Source organism: Pogona vitticeps, chromosome W (genome assembly GCF_051106095.1).
Source record: "Pogona vitticeps strain Pit_001003342236 chromosome W, PviZW2.1, whole genome shotgun sequence".
In the NCBI taxonomy this organism is placed as follows: domain Eukaryota; kingdom Metazoa; phylum Chordata; class Lepidosauria; order Squamata; family Agamidae; genus Pogona; species Pogona vitticeps.
In genome coordinates, this window is record NC_135798.1 from 3,367,171 (window position 1) to 3,389,927 (window position 22,757).

Below are 22,757 nucleotides of genomic sequence, written 5' to 3' on the forward strand. Positions count from 1 at the left end.
AGGTAAACTAAACTAGATATAAAGCTGGAGTATGGACCTGGAACTACCTTTAATAAGAATGCTATTAGAAGACTTGAGAATATTGTATATTATGAAAGTAGTGTTATGATAATAGCCATACTATATATCAAAATATGTATATGAATAGTTTGAATGTTTGAAAGATGTTTGGAATTTGGGGGATAATTGGGAAGACACTGAGATGTTAAAAACAAATAACTGTAAGCAAACATGTAACACGATGTTTGACAAGCACAAACTAATGTAGATAGGTTGAAAAACTAATAAAATGTTTATTTTTTTAAAAAGTCAATCATTTTCCCTTTTTACACCAATTTTGTATTCTTGCCACCTCTTCTTGATGTCTTCTGCTTCTGTTAGGTCTCTCCCATTTTTATCCTTTATCTTGTCCATCTTTGCATAAAACATTCCTTTTATATAGCCAATGCCTCCGGTACAATGTTACGAGCCTCTATCCAAAGTTCTTCAGGCACTCTGTCCACCAAATCTAGTTCCTTAAATCTGTTCTTTACTTCCACTGTGTATTCATAAGGGATTTGGTTTAGATTATACCTGAGTGGCCCAGTGGTTTTTCCTACTCTCTTCAGTTTAAGCTTGAATTTTGCTATGAGAAGCTGATGATCAGAGCCACAATCAGCTCCAGGTCTTGTTTTTGCTGACTGGTCCGTGCGGACCAGATAGGCGGGGTATAAATCAAATAAATAAATAAATAAATAAATAAATAAAAAACTTATAATTTTCAATAAAAGACATGCAAAAGTATTTAAATTTCTAAAATAAATATATACAAAGTAAAAAAAAAAGCACTGCTTGTCTCTAGGTTGTTCTTCTCTCCCAGGTATGAGTAAAATCCATTGCTGGCTGTCAGTGCCTCATGGTTATCATCCAGCATCAGTTCCATTTTCTTGTACTCCTTGAAAACAAACATCTACGGTACTCTGTTCCATTCTAATAACAGTTTTTGTGAGATATCTCCCAATGTTAATATTCCTCCATTAAGTCAGCAAAACCAAATCTTCCCAAGGCTTGGGTTTCCCAGCCTCTGAGAAGCTCAGACGTTAAAGATCAAAGGATTTGGTCACCTCCGACCCAGTGCAGTCCAGGGCCCAAAGAGACCAGAGCTTGAAAAACCAAAATTTCCACTCCAACAATCCTTGCCAATACAAAGCAGAAAACTCTCACTACAATAGCACAGAAATGCCTAGTTCTTCATAAACAATACAGAATACATATTAAATGGTACCCTTTTAAAAACTCAATTCCTGTTATTATTTATGAGGGTAAAGCCTTATAAAACAAATGACAGCTTTTCTCTCTTCATTACTTGCTTTTCTTTTATCAGTTAGCATTAGAATATCCACCTTTTTCTTTTTACACTAAATTTGTAAAAGTTTCCATGGCACAATATATGCTTATTTTCATTTATCACAAGGCTCAAGTGTATTTTGTGATATCTCTGTCAACTAATGATAGAAGTAAAATGAATCACAAGTGGTACTTCAAAATACACTCCTTTTTTCTATTTTCTTTCAGTTTTGCATTATGTCAGCATTTGGTTGCTTAGTATTTTCAAAGGAAACCAGAAGAAAACAGAATGACCTCCTACTGCGTACTCAACTTATCAGGAACTCTTTCCACATTCTGTGCATTTCTATAGTTTCCGCCAAGTGTGAGTTCTTTCATGTTTCCTAAGGTTACTACTGCAACTAAAGCTCCCACCACATTCCATGCATTTATGAGGTCTCTCCCCAGTGTGAGTCCTTTGATGTGACCTTAGGGTACTGCTTTTACTAAAGCTCTTTCCACATTCCATTCATTTATGAGGTTTCTCCCCAGTGTGAGTCCTTTGATGTAACCTAAGTTCACCACTTGAAATAAAGCTGTTTCCACATTCCATGCATTTATATGGTTTCTCCCCATTGTGAGTTCTTTGATGTAACCTGAGGTGATCACTGCGACTAAAGCTCTTTCCACATTCCATGCATTTATGAGGTCTCTCCCCAGTGTGAGTCCTTTGATGATACTTCAGGGTACTGCTTCGACTAAAGCTCTTTCCACATTCCAGGCATTTATGTGGTTTCTCCCCAGTGTGAGTCCTTTGATGTAACCTAAGTGTGCTACTCCAACTAAAGCTATATCCACATTCTATGCATTTATGAGGTTTCTCCCCATTGTGAGTTCTTTGATGTAACCTGAGGTGATCACTGCGACTAAAGCTCTTTCCACATTCCATGCATTTATGAGCTTTCTCTCCAGTGTGAGTCCTTTGATGCAACCTAAGGGTGCTACTCCAACTAAAGCTCTTTCCACATTCCAGGCATTCATGTGGTTTCTCCCCAGTGTGAGTCCTTTGATGTAACCTAAGGGTGCTACTCCAACTAAAGCTCTTTCCACATTCCATGCATTTATGAGGTTTCTCCCCAGTGTGAGTTCTTTGATGTGACCTAAGTTCACCACTTGAAATAAAGCTCTTTCCACATTCAAAGCATTTATGTGGTTTCTCCCCAGTGTGAGTCCTTTGATGTGAGTTAAGATGACTACTCTTACCAAAGCTCTTTCCACATTCCATGCATTTATGTGGTTTCTCCCCAGTGTGGGTCCTTTGATGTAACTTAAGGTCACCACTCTGACTAAAGCTCTTTCCACATTCCATGCATTTATGTGGTTTCTCCCCAGTGTGGGTCCTTTGATGTAACCTAAGGGCATAATTGCTACTAAAGCTTTTTCCACATTCTAAGCATTTATGTGGTTTGTCCCCAGTGTGAGTCCTTTGATGTGACCTAAGTGCACTACTTGAAACAAAGCTCTTTGTACAGTCTATGCATTTATAAGGTTTCTCCCCAGTGTGAGTCCTTTGATGCAACCTAAGGGTGCTACTCAAACTAAAGCTCTTTCCACATTCCAAGCATTTATGTGGTTTCTCCCCAGTGTGAGTTTTTTGATGTAACCTAAGGTGATCACTGCAACTAAAGCTCTTTCCACATTCCAAGCATTTATGTGGTTTCTCCCCAGTGTGAGTTCTTTGATGGAACCTAAGGGTGCTACTCCGACTAAAGCTCTTTCCGCATTCTATGCATTTATGAGGTTTCTCCCCAGTGTGAGTCCTTTGATGTAACCTAAGTTCAGCAGTTGAAATAAAGCTCTTTCCACATTCCAAGCATTTATGAGCTTTCTCTCCAGTGTGAGTCCTTTGATGTAACCTAAGGGTGCTACTCAAACTAAAGCTCTTTCCACATTCCAAGCATTTATGTGGTTTCTCTCCAGTGTGAGCCCTTTTATGTAACCTAAGGGTGCTACTCCAACTAAAGCTCTTTCCACATTCCATGCATTTATGAGGTTTCTCCCCAGTGTGAATCCTTTGATGTAACCTAAGGGTGCTACTCCGACTAAAGCTCTTTCCACATTCTATGCATTTATGAGGTTTCTCCCCAGTGTGAGTCCTTTGATGTAATCTAAGAACAGCACTGCGACTAAAGCTCTTTCCACATTCCATGCATTTATGTGTTTTCTCTCCAGTGTGAGTTCTTTCATGTGATCTCAGGGTACTGCTTTGACTAAATCTCTTTCCACATTCCATACATTTATGTGGCTTTTCCCCAGTGTGAGTTCTTTGATGTGATCTAAGGTGATCACTGCGACTAAAGCTTTTTCCACATTCAAAGCATTTATGTGGTTTCTCCCCAGTGTGAGTCCTTTGATGTGACTTAAGATGACTACTCTTACCAAAGCTCTTTCCACATTCCATGCATTTATGTGGTTTCTCCCCAGTGTGAACACTTTGATGTAACCTAAGTTCACCACTCTGACTAAAGCTCTTTCCACATTCCATGCATTTATGTGGTTTCTCCCCAGTGTGGGTCCTTTGATGTAACCTAAGGGCATCCCTGCGACTAAAGCTCTTTCCACATTCCATGCATTTATGTGGTTTCTCCCCAGTGTGGGTCCTTTGATGTAACCTAAGAGTACCACTGCGACTAAAGCTTTTTCCACATTCTAAGCATTTATGTGGCTTCTCCCCAGTGTGAGTCCTTTGATGTGACTTAAGGTGACTACTCTGACTGAAGCTCTTTCCACATTCCGTACATGGATATACTTTCTCCCCTTCATGTGATCTTTGACGTCTACTGAGGTGACATGCATTTACGTGGTTTCTCCCCTGCGTTACTCCTTTCATGTGAAGTCCATGCCTGGTCATTCCTATTTTCAGTTCTCTGTTTTCTTGCTTGATTGCGAGTTCCTGCCCAGGTTGCCCCAGATGTTACTGGGCAATTCTTCTCTTGGCCATCATCTGGTAGATTCGAAAAAGAAGAGAAACAATCACTTCCAAAATCTGGAGGAATCAAGAATGAGGTGTTCAGGTAGGATCATTTCCACACCCAAGTAAGTACATCAAATTCAAAGTATTTTAATTTTTTCCCTTCTCAAATTCTCCCCAATGATTGTACTTAAGTTTCCAGAAAATTAGAAAGGAATTTCTCAAAGTTGATTAAAAACAAAACAAGTAATTGAATTAAGGGAATTTTATAAGAAAAAAAGAATAACGGGAGAAGGACAGTTAGAAAGGAAGTATAAAAGTTGATGAATGTAGTTAGATTATTAGACTCGAGAACTGGTAAAGAGAAATTAGTGGCAAATGCCAGGAACTGACAACGTCTGCAGAGATTATTATTCAAAAGGTGAAGAGAAAGGACAGGTCCAAGAAAGGGATGGGATGTAGAATTTATAAAATGCTATTATGTGTAGAGAATCATCAGGAACTTCTGAAAACAGGATAGGAAGCAGAGATGGTAAAGGAAATAGTTAGTATAATCTTAGACCTGGACAGCTAGAAGGGAAGTCAACTCCGAACATCTGGCTCCAGAGTTAGGTACTTAAACCAATGTGTATGGAAAGAGGGGAGCGAAGAATTTGATAAATCACATCTGTGAGAATAAAAGCAAAGAATTTAAACATTGAAATTCAGAAGGTATTTGACCCCAGCTAAATTAAATATTACAAAATCTAGAGGCTACATATTAAAGTTGTACCTCCAGGACATTACATTATGCAAAACAAAAAAACAAAAACCTGGAACATAGGTTGTCATAGGGATGGTCGTGGCACTACAAGCCTCCAGGCACAGGGAAACTTCCATCACAAAGTGAAAGTAATGGGGGGGAAAGACATTTAAACCAAGACATTCTTTTGAACTGATTTCTGTTCATAACCCAGAAATTATGTAAGCCAAGGTGTACATAAAATGAGATACTACTGTACCTCAAAGGTATTGTTCTTGGAAGTGCTACCTGTTAATCGCACAGGGCCAGCTATTGATTGATTGATTGATTGATTGATTGATTGATTGATTGATTGATTGATTGATTGATTGATTTGATTGATTGATTGATTTTATTCCGCGCCCATCTAGACCAAAGTCTACTCTGGCAGCTAACATTAAAAAAGGAATAAAAAGAATATAATAAAATAAAAAACAACAATAGTAATACAGTTCAAGATGGAGGGGAAGAAATTCAAGTGATGACAACAGGGAAGGCCTGCCTAAATAGCCAGGTCTTACATTTGCTCTTAAAAACACCCAGCGAGGGAGCCAGACAGATCTCGGAGGGGAGACTGTTCCAAAGCCGAGGGGCCACTGCCGAGAAGACCCAGTTTCTTGTTCTTTCTTTCTGGACCTCCCTCTGTGTTAGGCCCCACAATCATCCTTCCTGGCTAGAACAAGTGATTCGGATATATCTAGGTGGGAGGAGGCGTTCTGCTAGATATCGAGGTCCTGAACCATTTAGTGCTTTATGTCATCATTAACACTTTGAAATCAGTGTGGAAATGAATGGGCAGCCAATGCAAGGCAGCCAGAGTGGGGAAAATATGCTGATATTTTCTCATCCCACTGAGAAGTCTGGCCACCTCATTATGCACCATTTGAAGCTTCTGCGTCAATATCAAAGGTAGCCCCACGTAGAGTGCATTGCAGTAGTCTAATCTCGAGACTCAAAGCACATGGACCAGAGTGGTGAGCACCCCAACATCAAGATAGGAACGCAGCTGGGCAATCCGCCACAGATGGAAATAGGCGGAGCGGAACATAGACGCCACCTGGGTTTCCATGGTGAGCGCTGGATCCAGATGGACCCCCAAGCTGTGAACCTCACTAATGATGGTGAGAGTCACTCCCCCAAAAGAGAGGGAGTTTCCCAAACCACTGATGGAGGGGATGACCACCCTCAGGAGCTCCGTCTTATCTAGGTTCAGCCTCAGTCCATTCTTCTGCATCCATTGCAGTACAGCCTCCAGGCAGCGCTGAAGGGAAGGAACGGGATCCATTGTGGTTGGAGAAAAGGAGATGTAGAGCTGGGTGTCCTCAGACAGGTGGAGCTCAAGGGTCTCCACATCTGGTTGAGACGATGGTGTCAAGAGGAGGGGTTTAGATTCATTTGGCACTCAGGAATTTTTTGGGACAAGCCAGGCTTGTACAAGAGGGAGGGGCTTCACTTGAATGAACACAGAACTGAACTGCTGTCACGTAACATTAAAAAGGTGGCAGAGCAGCTTTTCAACTGAATCCCGGGAGAAAGCCAACAGGAGCCGAGAGGTGTTCATTTCGAGACTCCTCATCCCTGTGGAATGAGGGTGGAGAGGATAGAGAAAAACAAAGTGATGATAGTGTAGGAATTAGGCCTGGGAGCGTGATGGGATGGGATTGTTGGTCCACTGGAAGGAAAAGCAAACATGCCGCCCTTCTTCGGGGACCCCAGAGGCAGGTGCTTTTAGGCAAATGCTCGAAGCGTCTGACCAAAGATGAGAGAACTGGAACATTGGGAGGATAGATAGAAGATTGAGAGTGGCCATAACAGAAACCTGGTGGGATTCGGAGAACCAGTGGGATACTGCAATCCCAGACGATAAACTCTAGAGGAGGGACAGGGAGGAGTGTGTGGGAGGCGGGGTGGCCGTCAAGGTCAAAGAAGGGGTAGAATCCAGCAGAAATGGAGATGGACGGCGGGTCTGACTCCATCATAGAATCACTGTGGGTTAAACTGCCAGCCCCAAGGAGTAATGTGATAGTTGGGGGGGGGCTTGCTATCATCCTCCAGATCAAAAACTTGAGGGGGAAATGTTGGGAAAAATTTGAGGGGGGAAATGGAGAGAAATCAGGGAGGTGTCCAAAATGGACAGGATTGTAAACATGAGGAACATCAATCATCCTCACATCCACTGGGCCAAGGCATGCTCAGGTCAAGAAAGAGAGACCGGGTTTCTTGACATGCTAAATGATACATCTTAGAGCAATTTCTCATGGAGCCCAAAAGAGGACAGGGGCGGGAATGTCGCTGAGTCACTAGGGAATAGCGACTACGCTGCCATCTCTTTTGCCGTGCATGTTGGGGGGAGAGTGTCATGGAAATTTGACACAAAAAGCCTTAATTTCTGAAGTGTGGACTTCCCTCAGATGAGGAAGCAAGTAAGAAAGAAGTTGAAAGGGAAGTTTACAAAAAATATCTCAAGAGTGCCTAGTCTTTTTAAAACAACGGTAGTAGAGGCCCACAGGAAGTGTATACCGCAAAAAAGGAAAGGGGGGGCTCAACTAAGTCCAAGAAAGTGTTGGAATAGTTAACAAGCAAAGTTACAGAGGCCTTAATGGGAAAGGAGGGGTCCTTCCGTAAATGGAAATCTTTCCCAGATGAGGAAAATAAAAAGGAACATAAATTCTGGCAAAAGAAATGTAAGAAGATGATAAAAAGGCAAAGAAAGACTTTGTGGAACATATGGCCAGCAATATAAGGGAGAATAACAAAAGCTTCTTTAAATATGTTAGAAGTAGGAAACTTGTCGGAGAAGCGGCTATCTGTCTGGATGGTGAGAGAGGGAAAGGGGAGGGAAAGGGGTACATGAAAATTGCAGAGAAATTAAGTGAGTTTTTTTGCAACTGTCTCTATGACAGACTTTGGGCAGATTCTGCTTCCCGAACGGCCCTTCTTGAATAATGAATTAAATCAGATACAAGTTATTCTACTCACGCCACACGTGTCACCAGGAGGTCTTCTCTGGAGGCCTGGAAATGGTTAACAGGGACTCAAATGGGAAGGAGCCTTTTTCCAGCAGTAGAGGTGGCAGAAGCCTATAAAGAGATTCACACCTTGGTAGAATTTGTATATAAGACTTCAGGAGCCATAGATCTCTTGGGGAATGTCACTATGGAAACACAAGCAAAATTAAAGGCTTAAGTAGTTTCCCTGAAGAATATGGTTTTGCAAAAGAGGTTAGCCACTCGTAGGATGCTCCTGCATCATGGCGGCCTGTGTGCGTATATAAATCAAACACGTCGTATGTACCATGAAGCCTCAAAAGGACTAGCATGGGATCATAAGGCGCTAGCAGTCTGCGATTAAGGGACAAGTGTTAGGACCTTCAGATTTCCATCACAAATTCCATCGAACCACTTGATAAAAATAAAGCATTTGATTGATTAATGGAACATCTCCACTGGTAATTAGGACAAACTCCTTCAGCCCAAAGGCACTGGAATCCCTCAAAACAAAGAACTTGGGTTTGATCCTAATTATAGTGAAAGTACAAATCCACCATTCATATAGGGAATATAGGAGGACTGGCTCTGTCCAAAGCTGGCACAAATATCTCTTCCTAAAAACACAATTAAAGAGTTGCGTAAAACACTGGTTCTTAACCTTGGGTTACTCAGGAGTTTTGGACTGCAACTCCCAGAAGCCTTCACCACCAACTGTGCTGGCTGGGGTTTCTGGGAGTTGCAGTTCAAAAACATCTGAGTAACAAAGGTTAATTCGGGACGTGGTGGTGCTGCGGGCTAAACCGCAGAAGCCTGTGCTGCAGGGTCAGAAGACCAAGCAGTCGTAAGATCGAATTCACGCGATGGAGTGAGCGCCCATCGCTTGTCCCAGCTCCCGCCAACCTAGCAGTTCGAAAGCATGCAAATGCAAGTAGATAAATAGGGACCACCTTGGTGGGAAGGTAACAGCGTTCCGTGTCTAAGTCCCACTGGCCATGTGACCACGGAAGATTGTCTTCGGACAAAATGCTGGCTCTATGGCTTGGAAACGGGGATGAGCACCACCCCCTAGAGTCGAACACGACTGGACAAAAATCGTCAAGGGGAACCTTTACCTTTACCTTTAACAAAGGTTAAGAACCACTGGTGTAAAAGAACAAAAGGCAGACATTTATTTGTGAACAATAGAACAAGCTCCAACAGGAAGTGACCCAGAAAAACAAACATTTGATGCAATTGTGGCTGGCTCCTCCAGGCTAGAAGTACAAGACCCTGCCATAATATCTCCACAAACATGGGTCAATATTTTTTATCCCTTCTTTTTGACAAAGATAGAGCTGTTAGACCCTTTATGGATTGTTGCCTTGTTGTGGTGAAGGGGCTTGAGTAATTTATAGAATCTATGGGCTATGCCGTGTAGGGCCACCCAAGATGGATAAGTCATAGTGGAGAGTTTTATTTATTTATTTATTTATTTATCAAGCGGCGACTCTATACATGGAAATCACCAGATGGGCAATATCGAAATCAGATTAATTATATTCTCTGCAGCCAAAGATGGAGAAGCTCTATACAGCCAGCAAAAACAAGACCTGGAGCTGATTGTGGCTTTGATCATCAGCTTCTCATAGCAAAATTCAAGCTTAAACTGAAGAGAGTAGGAAAAACCACTGGGCCACTCAGGTATAATCTAAACCAAATCCCTTATGATTGCACAGTGGAAGTAAAGAACAGATGTAAGGAACTTGATTTGGTGGACAGAGTGCCTGAAGAACTATGGATGGAGGTTCGTAACATTGTACAGGAGGCGGCAACAAAAACCATCCCAAAGAAAAGGAAATGCAAGAAAGCAAGGTGGCTGTCCAACGAGGCCTTACAAATAGCAGAGGAGAGAAAGGAAACAAAATGCAAGGGAGATAGGGAAAGTTACAGAAAATTGAAAGCTGACTTTGAAAAAATAGCAAGGAGAGACAAGAGGGCCTTCTTAAATGAACAGTGCAAAGAAATAGAGGAAAATAACAGAAAAGGAAAAACCAGAGATCTGTTCAGGGAAATTGGAGATATTAGAGGAACATTTTGTGCAAAGATGAACATGATAAAAGGCAAAAATGGGAGGGACCTCACAGAAGACATCAAGAAGAGGTGGCAAGAATACACACTGGAATTATATCAGAAAGATTTGGATATCCCGGACAACCCAGACAATGTAGTTGCTGACCCTGAGCCAGACATCCTGGAGAGTGAAGTCAAGTGGGCCTTAGAAAGGCTGGCTAACAACAAGGCCAGTGGAGGTGATGACATTCCAGTTGAACTATTTAAAATCTTAAAAGATGATGCTGTTAAGGTGCTACATTCAATATGTAAGGAAGTTTGGAAAACTCAAGAGTGGAAAGAGGATTGGAAAAGATCAGTCTACATCCCAATCCCAAAGAAAGACAGTGCCAAAGAATGCTCCACCTACCGTACAATTGCACTCATTTCGCACGCTAGCAAGGTTATGCTCAAAATCCTCCAAGGTAGGCTTCAGCAGTTTGTGGATCAAGAACTCCTAGAAGTACAAGCTGGATTCCGACGGGGCAGAGGAACTCGAGACCAAATTGCTAACATGCCCTGGATTATGGAGAAAGCCGGAGAGTTCCAGAAAAATATCTACTTCTGCTTCATTGACTATACAAAAGCCTTTGACTGTGTGGACCACAGCAAACTATGGCAAGTCCTTAAAGAAATAGGAGTGCCTGTCCACCTTGTCTATCTCCTGAAGAACCTGTATGTGGGACAGGAAGCAACAGTTAGAACTGGATATGGAACAACTGATTGCTTCAAAATTGGGAAAGGAGTACGACAAGGCTGTATATTGTCCCCCGACTTATTTAAATTATATGCAGAATACATCATGCGGAAGGCTGGACAGGAAGAATCCCAAGCCAGAATTAAGATTGCCGGGAGAAATATCAACAATCTCAGATATGCATATGATACCACTCTGATGGCAGAAAGTGAGGAGGGATTAAAGAACCTTGTAATGAGGGTGAAAGAGAAGAGTGCAAAAAACGGCCTGAAACTCAACATCAAAAAAACTAAGATTATGGCCACTGGAAGAATAACCAGGCATTGCTAGGCCCTGAACAAGCTGTTTTCAGGAAAGGTAAGGCCACAGTAAATGAACTGCTAAAAACTTTCGCATCTTATTAACAAAACAATTAAGCATGAAAATTCTAAATTGGATGTGGCTTTCCTTGACTTAAAGGCAGCTTTCGATTCGGTAGACAGAGAGCTTCTCTTGGAAAAACGTGAAAATATGGGAATAGATAAAAGACTCCTTTCCCTCATAAGAATGTTATACTCTGGCACAACATGCCAAGTTTGTGTCTCTTGGAAAGTGGAGTTAAGTAATCAGTTTCCAACCAACAAGGGAGTGAAGCAAGTCTTCATTCTTGCTCCCTCCCTATTCAACCTTTTTACGAATGACCTAGCCCCCTTTCTAGCCAGTGTGGAGGGCCATCCACCAAAATTGGGGATGCATCGTGTCCCGTTATTGCTTTATGCGGATGATGCTGTTATCATCTCGCGCTCCTGTCTGGGTTTGAAATGTTTAATTAAGAGAACTGTGGAATACCTGGACAAAAGGAAATGCAACTAAATTATGATGGTTTCCTACTGCAATGGAATCCCGATGGGCTCAAAATCGAACAGGTGAAAAGGTATAAATTCCTAGGCATCCTGTTCCATTACAAACATTCCTGGTCTCCCCATCAGAAAATGGTTATATATGGAGCTAGACTCACTGGTCAGGCAATACCTTGTTTCTACTATAATCCTGGCAATTGTTATGTTCTGGTGGCTTTACAGGTTTTTAAATCCTAAATTATCCCACAAATTATGCATGGCATCCCACTCTGGTTAAATGCCATGGATAGGTCAATTGAACGGGTGTCATCTCTATACTTACATAAAGTGCTGGTGCTACCAAATTATCTTCCCTATTCGGTGGATTTTCCTCTTTGGAAACGATGGCTTGGCTGAGATCATTTCAATTCAATTCTGGCTGAAACTTTTTTAAAACTCTGACCCAGATAGTTTATTATATCAACTATTTCTGGACTCTAAACCTCCCTTTGGGACTACTGCCCTTTTTAAAAAAATGATATATATTGGCTTAGGTAGTGACTCCTTGGGCTCACTAAATCAAGGGAAAGCTTTCCAAATGATTGGAAAACCAGCTGCTTTCCTTTCCCTGCTTAAATGTCCACAAAAACGCAGGGCCATTCTCCCTAGCCAGATGCAATGTCATGCCTGCAACCTTACTATACAGTAGGTTCAAAGGATTCCCGTCCCTCAAAAGACATTGCTCATGCCAGCAGGGTGCATTGGAAACCCTTGCCCACATGTGTCTGCGCTGTCCACACCACCAAAGAGGTCGTTCCAAATTTGTGGCACTGATCCTGATAAAATTGGAGAGAAAATCTGATGTGGACAAAGTCCATTTTATGTTATCTGTGGAGGTGCCTGACATTCTGGAAAGAATTGCAGATTTCATCAGCTCAATTGTCAGAAAGTGAAGTTTCGCTTTCAATTAAATCTTTTTAGGGATTGGTCTTCTGCTTTCCTCCCTCCAGGATTTTGTATGCATGGGGCACTTAATGAACCAGCTTGGTTATGTTTTATTCTCTTTTATGCCAATAAAGGTTTGTCTGTCTGTCTGTTAGCAGACTTGATTGGCAGGAATCGTGATGATAGGGAGAGAACTTATGAAGAGCTGAATTCAAGTTCATGGGATTGGTCTTGGATAACTTCATAGATGCTGGACTTCTCCACCCTACTATATATCTTGTAATTCCAACTGTGGTTATTATATTGGGATTATTTGTATGTGTTGTATCTAGACTTTTGCCTCTCTGTGTTGCTTTTTGTTCAACTCAAAGCCCAGGAAAGGCTAAACAAAAATGAGAAGATTTAAATTCAGCATTGTTTCTATTGTCAGAATTTAAAAAGGGGGGAGTGATACCTGGATATGGCCAAAATTAGTTTTATTCTTGGTCTTGGAGTAGAACATTTTATTCTACGTATTATGTTTTCAGCATTACTTCTCTCTTGACCTTTGTATCAAATCAAATGCCTGTATTTCACACCTTCCTCACCTTTCAACTAGTGCCTAGGTTCTTAACCTTTGTTACTCGGATGTTTTTGAACTGCAACCCCCAGAAACCCCAGCCAGCACAGTTGGTGGTGAAGGCTTCTGGGAGTTGGAGTTCAAATCTCCTGAGTAACCCAAGGTTCAGAACCAGTGAACTAGCAGATGGCCCATTTAGGAATGCTGCCCAGAGGCTAAACACAGATAGAATCATAGAATCAGGGAAAAGTGAAATTGGAAGGGGCCGACAAGGCCATCAAATCCACCCCCCTGCTCAATGCAGGAATACAGTCAAAGCAGATCTGCCAGGTGATATAAGATAAGGAAGTTGGGACAGTGTGGCATGTTCTAAAAGAAGGTCATTAAGGGGAGGTGGGCACACCCCAAGTATCTATAGGGGACCCATGTGTTTGTTTTGCACATGTGTGTACCAATTAGATGTAGGATCTCAATATTAAGTAGATTTTAGCCAATGGGTTTGTAGAAATCTAAGACTCTGTTATGGTATAAAGTCCCTGTACACTGTATTTTGGGGGTATTCTCTGCTTAAGAGAAGTTCCAAATGACTTTGCATTGGAAACAAGAGAGGAAATGTCAATGTGCAATTTTCCCCATAGAGAGAGGGGAAGAGCGATGTGCCCCAAGGATCAGTCCTGCCATCGGTGCTTTTCAACCGGTTCATCAATGACCTGGAGACAGGGATAAGCAGTGAGGTGGCCAAGTTTGCAGAGGACATGAAACTTTTTTCCGGGTGGTGAAGACCCGAAGGGATTGTGAAGAGCTGCAGAAGGATCTCTCCAAACTGGGAGACTGGGTGGAAAATGGCAAATACGGTTCAGTATGAAAAAATGTAAAGTACTGCACAGTGGGACATAAAACTGAATCTTTTTTTCATGAGCGAATGAGTTCTCAGCTGTCCGTGATGGATCAGGAAGAAGAGCTTGGTGTGCTGGCAGACAGCTCGATGAAAGGGTCCACCCAGTGTGCGGCGGCACTGAAGAAGGCCAATTCCATGCTGGGGATAATTAAAAAGGGGACTGAAAACAAAGCAGCCAACATTATACAAAAGGCTGGTAAGGCCACACCTGGAGAACTGCGGACAGTTCTGGTCGACGCACCTCAAAAAAGACAGAGTGGAACTGGAAAAGGTGCATTAGGGAGCAACTCGAATGATGACTGGGGACGGAGGCCCTCCCTGATGAGGAAAGGCTACAGCGTTTGAGGCTCTTGAGTCTAGAGAAAAGGTGCCAGAGGATGGTTACATGATGGAGACGTATAAAAGTCTGCAGGGGATGGATCAAGTGCCTAGACGGGGGCTCTTTTCCCTCTCACACAATACCAGAACCCTCAGGGGACGTCCACTCCAATGGAGTGTTGGGAGAGTGAGAACAGAGGAAAGAAAATATTTCTTTACCCAGCATTTTATTAGTCTGTGGAACTCCATGCCACAGAATGTGCTGGTGACATCTAGCCTAGATGCCTTGAAAAGGGGGGACTGGAGAGATTTCTGGAAGAAAAGTCAATCGGAGGTGACAAGCCATGATGGGGATGTATAATCTCCAGGCTTTGAAGGGAGGGACCTCAAAAGACCAGATGCAAGAGAGGGGGATCAGGAGACAGGGATCTCGTGGTCTCATGCGCTCCCAGGGGCTTCTGTTGGGGCCACTGTGAGATATAGGAGGCTCGACTAGATGGGCCTTTGGCCTGATCCATAAGGGCTCTCCACCCTAAAGAAGAGATGATATGGGTTAAGGCTCTGATGGCACCACGAAGCCTACGGAGGGAGAGACCAAGAGCTGACCGATGCTCTTTCTCAGGCTTTGACATCCCTCACCATCGAAGGCAAGGAAGAGGGAAGAAGCTGGTGTGTGATGCCTTTTCTGAAGAAAGATGTATTTTTAACACATCTGGGCGCCATAGCCCTAGAAGCAAAAGAAAAAAATACTTGCCCCATTCTTTGTGGGGCAGGCCAATGGGCCACTTATTCACTTTCCTTCTTTGCTTATTTATTTTATTTTTATTTTATTTATTTCATTTATTCCCCGTCTATCTGGTCATTACGACCACTCTAGTCATTACGAGCACTTGCTTCATTCTCCAGAGAGTTAGCAGGGTTTTTTCATTTGTTTTGTTTTTACATCAAAAGATACAAATGCCCAACAACTCCTTTCTTCCCGGAAAGTCGATTTAGGTCTGATCAAAGCCCTGCTAACCCAATAAAGCAGGAGCAGCAACAGGAGGAGAAGAAAGCAGAAGAATACTGGCCCAGGTCAAAGTGAAGGAGTATTTTTAACTCTCCAGCTATTTCTTACATCATTTTTAATTCCTTAATTTGGAATCACTCCCTTGCTCTTTCTAAATGGAGGAGACCCGCCAGCCAGCCTGTGGGAGTTTGTCAAGGCAACTCCGAGGTCGATGCATGGATTAAAGAGCCCTCCACACGTTGAGATTAATAATTGGATCTTTCATTTGCTTTTCCCTTTTCAAAGTTCCCCAAAGCAGAAGTGGCTTCTTTAGTTCAATCTTCAAGATCCCAAAAGGAGAAAGAAGAGACTCACAAGAGCCCCATGACAAAAAGGGGGGGAAGGGTCCTACCCTCTACCCAAAGAAAGTGGAGGGAGCCCAAGCCAGTGAAGAGGGGAAAGGGGACTGTAGTGAACAGCCCTGTCCTCACCTGTCCATAACTGCAGAACCTTATAGCAGGAGCCTATGAGTGGGCGGAAGGCGGAGCCAAGGGGGGAGGGAGCTGGATATATAAAGGCTGGTGGATGGGGTCTGATGGAGAAGATGCTGAGAAAGAGAGGCTGTGTGTATCTTGAAAGTGACTAGTGTGATGAGATGGGTTTTTAAGTTAAAATCTTTTAATGCATATGGGTTTTGTAATTAAGAAATAAGCCAGAGAGATTCCATTTTGTTTCTTTGTATATAGTATCTGTGCTATGCTGACAAATTGTTTTCTAGGCGAGCAGAGAGAATGTTATTCTGAAGGCCTGAGAAGGACTCTGTGTGATTAGATAGATGGGAATTGTTGTGACTCTTTGATAAACCACCGTAACCCAAATAACATCTGCTGTGTATGAGAAAGAATTCATGTGATGTAACAGGACTGTTTGCCTAGTAACGAACTCTGATTGGATGACATCGTGGGAAGGTGCATTAGGCCCTTGCCAGTTACTCTTGAAAAAGGAACTTTTTACCTATGGACATTGTCTTTCCAAGACTGACCTTTCAGTCATTCGTGACCTACACTTCAGCCATTTGGAACTTACCCTGATGTCTTTAGAGAGAGTTTGGTGGCCTACCTACATGGACTGGTTTCTATGCTTTGCTGGATTACTTTTGGACTTATAGGATTTTTCCTAAAAGGACTGTGCATGGACTATTTTCTATGGACTGTTCTATGGGATATACTTTATGAACTCTTTTTCTTGGAATACTCCATATGGACTATGCTCTTGTAATTTTGTAAGGACTATGGTATATTTACTGGATTTTTCTTTTCTAAGGACTATGGGACATATAAGGGATTTTTACTTTTGTTTAGGGGTTTTTATTCTATAGGATCACTGAGGACTATAGCCTTATTATAACCTACTTGGATTATTTGGTTTTACTAATGATTTCTTGTACTGGAACTGTTTTGATTCTTTTTAATGTCTTTTTGTATTTTTAATAAGGTTTTGGAATACTTTTCTATTTTTCATGTTTTCTTTGCCTCACTACATCTTTGTAACTAAACAGCACAATGCTAGTTTATTTGTTTTGGTTTAATTTGGCTTTGAATATCTAGTAACATGCTTTTACTTTAATAAAATAAAGATTATAAAACTCATTTGGTTTCCTGAACAGTACACTTGTCATAGGGTCATCTGAGAGTGCTGCCTCGGCCTAGCTTACTTAGAGTCCTGTCAGTGGTGCAAGTTAAGTCTAAGGACTACAAAGCCCACTTGACCTTTTAACAATAATATCTGAGAGTACCAGGGTGTTCTTATGTGGGCAGACCTGCGAGAAGGAGTGTTGTAGCATGGCTGGCTGAATTTGGACTCTTCAGCCCATTTTAGCATGTGCAAACTCCTGATTGCTCTCTGTCCAAGCTTACACGTGTGTTTTCGAACCCGTGTTCGTCACATGGTGGCAGCGGTGGGATGGACCACGTGCTGGGTTTTGTAGTACCTCAGGATGACCAATTTTTGTTCTATCTGGCAGCTTGAGTGTCTCTGATCCACAAGCTAAGTTTTGATTGCAGTGGGACACTGAGGCTTCAAGGAGCTAGGTGCTTCCCTGGGTGTAAACAGTAATTTCCTAGGAAATGCTGTTTGCCAGCAGTTAGATCTAAAGGCTGTGGTGAGAGGTGTTAAATCTTCAGGCTGTGGTAATGTGTGTTAGAATTTGGGGTGCTCTTTTAAGAAAGAGATTCCCAGTGGGACAAGCAAACTGTTAGGAAACAATTGGATTTAATCAGTAGGCATGTGCAGGTTGTTACAACGTTGTAGTGAAGAAATTCCAAGATGCATGTCCTTTATTTTTGGAGTGCTTGCACCCAAGTTGAGCAGGTCATTTCACAATCTTAGGATTGCATAAATGACTCTGGCTGCATTGTTTTGGAACTTGCATCCAGGGTTTTTTTTTGTTTTTGTTTTTGGCCTAAGTGTACTCCTATAATCTTAGGATTTGCCGGAGCACCTGGCCGTGTTCCAGACTAGCTCTGGGTCTCCCCACTACGATCTTAGGATCTGTCAGGAGTACCTAGTTGCATCTGGCTTGGCCTAGAGTCATGCCCTATGATCTTAGAGGTATCTATCTGCACCCAGTTCAGTCATTGATCATCTCTGTAACTTTAGGGTTCACAGAGTGATCACAGTTTTTCTTTTCTCTTCCTTTTGGATTTTTCAGTATTCTGGTTTGGCAGCTGTCTGTCTTCTCACAGACCTTAGGGTCACAGGGACAGCAGTTGGTCGAAAGTGCAGAAGAGATTTTTAATTTTATTTTGGTTTGGCAGCTGTTTGTTCTCTCGCCTATCTTAGGATAGCAGAAAGGACAGCAGTTGGTCAGAAGTGCAGAGGAGATTTTTAGATTTTCCTTTCTATTATTAGAGTTTTGTTATTGCTGACCTAGCCAAGGCTAGATTGCCAGCAGAAGATGGAGGAGAAAAACCAGTCAGATACCGTGGATATACTCTTAGAAGTGGCTTCGGGACTTTTCGAGCAAGCCAAGCAGAAAATTAGGGAAAGAGATTTCCTGATACGTGAGCTTTATCAGGAAAACATCCTTTTAAAACGTTTTCTTAGCACAGAACCTGGCTTGATGCAAAAGTTTTTCCAAGTTCAGCAGGGTTCCTTTGGGGATTACTGCAATGAAACGCTCCAAACAATTGGGAGCAACCCTGAGATGCAAGATGCTTGTGTGGAGTTAACGAGGCCCAGTGGAATGCTAAGGAGCATTCCAGAGAAGACAGCGATTCATCGCCCGTCCAAACAAAGGATTTACAGGCCCTGGAGCCGCGCGCAGAGAAAGGAATGCAGGAGAAAGTTTGCCGCGAAGGGAACTTGAGGAAATCAGCATCGAACGAAGCAAGGGAAAACTGCAGTGCTCCAGAGAATTGCAGTGCATTGGAATTCAGCTCAGAACCATCTTCAGCTCCTTTTCAGAGCACAGGACAGGTGAGAAGTTCTGAAATAATTCGGGATGAGACTATGGGTTTGCCAGGACTTGTGTCAGCAGATCTTGATGCAAGTCAGATCTCAAACAACCCCCCTTCTCTTAGCCCAGAGGGAACAGCGAAAGCAGACCCTGTTAGGTTGGCAGAGACCTCGTGTACTTCATGGCAGTTCGGAAATAAAGAAATATACCAAGGGGGTGGCCTACTCAAGGTACCGGAAAAGTCAGCTGAGGAAACTGGAGGAGTGAAGGTTTTCTCAGAGTCTTTGCCAAGTGCCATAGGAGGTGATAGTGGAGCAGTTTTGCAGCATGGACTTTCACATTGTTGCGATAGTACAAATGACTCTGTAAACTTGATTAAAGATAGAAAGCTGCATTTGAACCTGTCAGATTGTGAGACTGTTCCTAACACAACCAACTATGAGGGAAGCGCTAACTTTTTGAGATTACAAAGTACTGATGTTTCTCCAGAGACTGAAATCATATCTGAAAGATTTGGCCCAGTACCACAGTTAATCTTCTCAGAAAGATCTTTAGAGAGAAAAACAGAGGTTTGGGACCATTCTTATTTTCAACAGCCTATTTTCCAAGGAAGTGGTGAGAATGCTGATACTGTTTCTGAGGCTATGCAGAGTACTCCCGAGGGAACTTTGTTGCAACAGCGGCCTCTTGTGACCAAACCTGATAGCACAGCTAATTCAGTGATACATGTGTCCAGAGGTGTGACATTTCTGGACCAAGGCGTGGAAGGCATTGATCAATTTGGCCCAGGACAGATATTGGAGCCTGTGTTAGCTAATCACCAAGACGTCTTCTCAATTTCACCGGGAGAAACTAATGAGGTGACACATTTTATTACAATCAATGTTGAGATGTTGGTAGAAATTGTTGCAAACGCTGAATATATTTCTGTGACTGGAATAAAAGGAGGGCTTTACCAGATTTTAATTAAAGAGGAACATCGCCCTTATACGTCATTTAATTGCCCTCAGGGAATTTACCAACTCAGAAAACTAGCACCTGGAATGGAAAATACCTATGTTACTTTTCAGAAATTGGTTGATGAGTTGTTTGGTGATTTATATTATGTGATTGGCTATGTAGGCAACCTTGTAATTTACAGCCCTGATCCAATTCAAGCAGACCAAAATGCTTTGTCATTCTTAGAGAAGCAGAGACATCGAAGCCCAAGATTAATGCAGTGGTATTTCAGATTGCAAAAATATGATTTTGATGTTAAACATCTACTTGCAAAGGAGACTTTAATTCCCCACTGCTTATCTCGAATGTCCAGTGCAGATGCAAGGGGAGAAAATGGCTAGAATTGTTAAAGCTCTGATGTTTAATTTTCCTGGTATTCTGTATGACTATATTCCTGAGCATACATAGAGTGTTTTCACTATTATTACTTCATATCAGTATATTGGTTTAACAAGTTATTATGATGTTAACCCTGGTTTCACTATTTTACTGTTTGATGACTAGAGTATTATCTGAGCATATGCAGAGTGATATATTTGATTAATTATACTAACTTGTTTATTCTTCTGTTTTTCAGACTAGTAGAAGGTCTAACGCAAATTTCTCTCATGTATGGTAAATACTGTAATTATAATAGTTCTCATGTAACAATTGTTTTGCTATTTTAGAATCATATTTGAAATGTATTACTTTATGTTCAAGTTAATATCTTTCTCTATTTAGTTACTGCTTAATTATGGCATCTCATCTTATTGAGTTATCAAAATTAAAACTTAAATTGTTTAGGAATTTTGTTAATCTTCAGGGGGCTTGTGATGAGATGGGTTTTTAAGTTAAAATCTTTTAATGCATATGGGTTTTGTAATTAAGAAATAAGCCAGAGAGATTCCATTTTGTTTCTTTGTATATAGTATCTGTGCTATGCTGACAAATTGTTTTCTAGGCGAGCAGAGAGAATGTTATTCTGAAGGCCTGAGAAGGACTCTGTGTGATTAGATAGATGGGAATTGTTGTGACTCTTTGATAAACCACCGTAACCCAAATAACATCTGCTGTGTATGAGAAAGAATTCATGTGATGTAACAGGACTGTTTGCCTAGTAACGAACTCTGATTGGATGACATCGTGGGAAGGTGCATTAGGCCCTTGCCAGTTACTCCTGAAAAAGGAACTTTTTACCTATGGACATTGTCTTTCCAAGACCGACCTTTCAGTCATTCGTGACCTACACTTCAGCCATTTGGAACTTACCCTGATGTCTTTAGAGAGAGTTTGGTGGCCTACCTACATGGACTGGTTTCTATGCTTTGCTGGATTACTTTTGGACTTATAGGATTTTTCCTAAAAGGACTGTGCATGGACTATTTTCTATGGACTGTTCTATGGGATATACTTTATGAACTCTTTTTCTTGGAATACTCCATATGGACTATGCTCTTGTAATTTTGTAAGGACTATGGTATATTTACTGGATTTTTCTTTTCTAAGGACTATGGGACATATAAGGGATTTTTACTTTTGTTTAGGGGTTTTTATTCTATAGGATCACTGAGGACTATAGCCTTATTATAACCTACTTGGATTATTTGGTTTTACTAATGATTTCTTGTACTGGAACTGTTTTGATTCTTTTTAATGTCTTTTTGTATTTTTAATAAGGTTTTGGAATACTTTTCTATTTTTCATGTTTTCTTTGCCTCACTACATCTTTGTAACTAAACAGCACAATGCTAGTTTATTTGTTTTGGTTTAATTTGGCTTTGAATATCTAGTAACATGCTTTTACTTTAATAAAATAAAGATTATAAAACTCATTTGGTTTCCTGAACAGTACACTTGTCATAGGGTCATCTGAGAGTGCTGCCTCGGCCTAGCTTACTTAGAGTCCTGTCAGTGGTGCAAGTTAAGTCTAAGGACTACAAAGCCCACTTGACCTTTTAACAATAATATCTGAGAGTACCAGGGTGTTCTTATGTGGGCAGACCTGCGAGAAGGAGTGTTGTAGCATGGCAGGCTGAATTTGGACTCTTCAGCCCATTTTAGCATATGCAAACTCCTGATTGCTCTCTGTCCAAGCTTACACGTGTGTTTTCGAACCCGTGTTCGTCACAACTAGAGAGTGAGTTAGAGATCTGTAAGAGCCTAGATTGAAACAGAGGGTGAAAAGAGTTTTAAAGTTATATCAGATTTGATTCCAATACAAGTGATTGGCAACCTGTGATTGATCTAATGAATATTTATCACCTAATAACTTCCCTAATCAAATAAGAGCCTTAAGTTTTAAACAGCACACTTGTCTCTAAACATATTTGGTATTAAAGAATTAATATCTGGTGGCAGCGAAGAAGAAAGAAGGGCGAGAACCTCGTGAAGGCCTGGGGGGGGGGGAGAACAGGGGCTTCAGAGGAAATCGCCACAGGGACAAAGTAGGAAAGTTATGGCTAGAAGGGATGGAGAACGCATGGATTCCTATGTGGGAGAGGATGATGATACCAAAAGAAGAGGCAGGAAGGGGAAGGAACCACACACACCCCAAATCAGGACAACCAAGGTTTGCCTCTTGTCAAGAGGACCGAGGATGGGGTTGAGGGGTGAGCAGGATTGAGATCTTTAAATAAAAACTTTAAAATAAGATGCAAAGAAAACCATATCCCCCCAAACCAGCACTTTGCACATGTTCAGAGAGGCAGTGTGGTGCTGTGGATGGAGTACCGGACTGGAAACCAGGAGACCTGGATTCAAATCCCTGCCGGGCCAGGGAAACTGAGAGGAGAGATATAGTGTGGGGGGGGGCAAGGCTACTTCAGCCACCTCTTGAAATCTCACTTACCTTGCAAATGTTGGAGGGATCTGGGATGTGGTTCTTTGTTTTCGGTCCCCCCCCCCCAAAAAGCAAAGGGACATTAACTCAGTCTCGCCCCTTCCTAGGAGAAAAGAAAAACA

General features: G+C 41.8%; 1 protein-coding gene across 11 annotated transcripts in view; it reads right to left on the reverse strand.

Moving 5' to 3' along the window:
* Positions 1–757: 757 nt before the first annotated feature.
* The window catches only part of LOC140702908 (uncharacterized), a 35,437-nt gene continuing 13,437 nt past the window's right edge, over positions 758–22,757 (reverse strand). For 3 of the 11 annotated variants that reach the window (XM_078382448.1, XM_078382450.1, XM_078382453.1), the window contains 3 exons: positions 22,645–22,738; positions 8,037–8,137; positions 758–4,309 (listed from right to left, as the gene is read on the reverse strand). In XM_078382448.1, coding sequence (XP_078238574.1) covers positions 1,835–4,216 — 2,382 coding nt within the window. In that variant the 5' untranslated portion in view covers positions 4,217–4,309; positions 8,037–8,137; positions 22,645–22,738 and the 3' untranslated portion in view covers positions 758–1,834. Of the gene's footprint in view, positions 4,310–4,838; positions 4,944–8,036; positions 8,212–22,644; positions 22,739–22,757 lie in introns of all 11 variants that reach the window. The other 8 variants (XM_078382455.1, XM_078382458.1, XM_078382454.1 and 5 more) reach the window with 6 other exon arrangements.